This window comes from Mizuhopecten yessoensis, unplaced genomic scaffold, assembly GCF_002113885.1.
Source record: "Mizuhopecten yessoensis strain PY_sf001 unplaced genomic scaffold, ASM211388v2 hete_36072050, whole genome shotgun sequence".
Classification (NCBI taxonomy): Eukaryota; Metazoa; Mollusca; class Bivalvia; order Pectinida; family Pectinidae; genus Mizuhopecten; species Mizuhopecten yessoensis.
The window spans coordinates 1-2,308 of record NW_018483416.1 but is presented as its reverse complement, the minus strand read 5'-3'; the positions used below and the strand labels follow the sequence as shown (position 1 = coordinate 2,308).

General features: G+C 38.8%; 1 protein-coding gene across 1 annotated transcript; it reads left to right on the top strand.

The window, feature by feature from the left end:
- Positions 1-27: 27 nt before the first annotated feature.
- Positions 28-2,292, top strand: LOC110444244 (WD repeat-containing protein 90-like; the record flags this gene model as incomplete). The annotated part of the gene is made up of 5 exons (XM_021488639.1): positions 28-36; positions 261-380; positions 750-990; positions 1,423-1,553; positions 2,119-2,292. Coding segments are annotated over exons 1-5 (675 nt in total), but the record flags the coding sequence as incomplete, so codon positions are not given.
- Between the last annotated feature and the right edge of the window lie 16 nt (positions 2,293-2,308).

The following is a 2,308-nucleotide window of genomic DNA, read 5'->3' as shown; positions in this document are numbered from 1 at the left end:
TCCAGGGTAGGTAATGATAGAGGTCACATGTCCAGGGTAGGTAATTAATGCAGTCACATATCCAGAATTTGTAATGAAGTCACTTTCCAGGGTTAGTAATGATTGAAGTCACATGTCCAGGGTAAGTAATAAATAAATTAACTTTTGGATTCACTTTGTGAATGACCAAGCTGTTTTTGATACGGCCTTTATTAGATCTTAGTGTGATGTATGTGTATGCCAAGTGAATGCCTGGTATTAGGTCTTAATGTGTTTTCCAGGTGAACGGCCTGTCTTCCTGCAGTAGTTCCCATGTAGCATCATGTGCTAATGACGGAAGTCTGCGTGTCTGGTCAGTGGAGGACCGGGAACAGCTGCTACAGTTCCAGGTCAGAGATCAGGTAGGTTTTCCAGCCTTTCACACGGTTTCTGTGTTGTACAGCTATTGTGAACATTTTTATACCATTTACTTTAAAATTTAGTTATATTTTTTCTTCTCACCTGTCAGTCTGTCTGTGATTGATTATCATTCTTTAAAGGCTCATCTGATGGCAGCTTAACTTGCTGGGAATGTCAAGTATGGGGATATCTCTAACGAGGACATGATGCAGAATGGTTTTGATTTGAGATTTCTACATGAAACCATTCTTTTTAACCTAAATATACTCAATATATTTGTACAACAATAATGATTAAATTATGCAAAACTTGTATGCAGAGCTCACTATGAAAGTTGAAATTTCATTGCTTTTTGTTTTTCTGTTTCTCAGTCTTGCACCTGTGTTGCATTTGCCCCCTCTGGTCCGGACATTGTCACCATGACTACCGTGAGTAACCTGCAGGAGGCTCCTGTGTTGGCCCATCAACACCTAGAAAACCACCAGCTGCCTCCACTGGTGTCTGGATACAGCGACGGCACTGTGCGCCTTTTTGACCCCAACAAGGTGGAGATGGTCCTAAAGATGCACCCTCATGCTGTCGCTGTTACTGCTATTAGTTTCTCCTCTGATGGTAGGTGCCAGGCTAAGTGCCAGACAAAGTTGAGTTTCACTATCACTATTTCTTGGAAAGTACAGATGAAATCATATGATGGAACTTGTTATGCATGATCCCCTTTAAAGTTGTGCTTGATTCTATTTGAAAATTTCAAAAAATCTAGCATAGTAAAAGCCTCTGAAATATTATTTTGCAACTTAAATATCATAATATGCTTTGTACATCAGTACATGCGCTTGTGCAAGAAAAGAAAAAGAATCCGCCTAACAGCAACATTCTATGATCTTTCATTGGTGGGTGCCACATCCCTCTTTCGTTAGGGGAATTAGTCTTTACAAAACTGTGGTGTAACTAGAAGAAACAGGATTTTGGAGGGTATGATCTCATTTAATGAAATAATATTGATATTTATCCCTAAACATCACATGGTTTTGATTGGTTGTTCAGGGCGTATGATAATATCTGGAGGAAGTGATGGCCTGATCGCAGTCAGCAGTCCCACAACAGGAATGACTGTCCGAGTCATCAATGACCATAAGGGTGCCCCCATCACCAACATTGATGTCACAGACAAACAGGTACACAAGCCAAGTCATTTTGATACATTCAGGATATTTTTAATAGCAGTTTTCTTGTACTTGTTGTAAATCTCATATTTTACTGAATTCTTTATCTATTCTATTTTTTGTTTTTTTCATACTCATGAATATGTCAATCCTCTTTTGAAAGGATTTATTTTGATATATATTGTTATTTTATATAACAGAAAAAAAAGTGATTTACAACTATCATTAATATACTGCTCGTCTATAATAACTGCCTGCCTATAAAAACTGTCTGAAATAACTGACATCTTTGATAACTGCATTCCTGTAATTGTAATAAATTTCTGTAATACCTTACCATCTGTATTACCTTGCTATTTGTAATAAATGTCCATCTATAATAACTACCTCCTTTAACAACTGCCCTTCTGTTATGAATGCCAGCTGTAATAACAGTCTGCCTATAATAACTGCTCACCTGTTTACTTTTACCATGCTATTAAAATGTAATAACTGTACACCTGTAAATACCTGACCACTGTTTTGTGGGACTAATCTATTTAAGTGTGATGACTGACCAACTGTTTTGTATCACTAGGACCAGGATGTAGGTATCACTGCCCCGCTGTTGTGGCTGGCCACCAGTGCTGATCGCCGTGTAAGTGTCTGGTCAGCTGACTGGTCAAAGGACTTCTGTGAACTAGTAGATTGGCTGACTTTCCCAGCCCCAGCATTTACGCCAGATGGTGCTGTCATCTCCAAACAAGACCAGGTACGTAGAGAGCAAT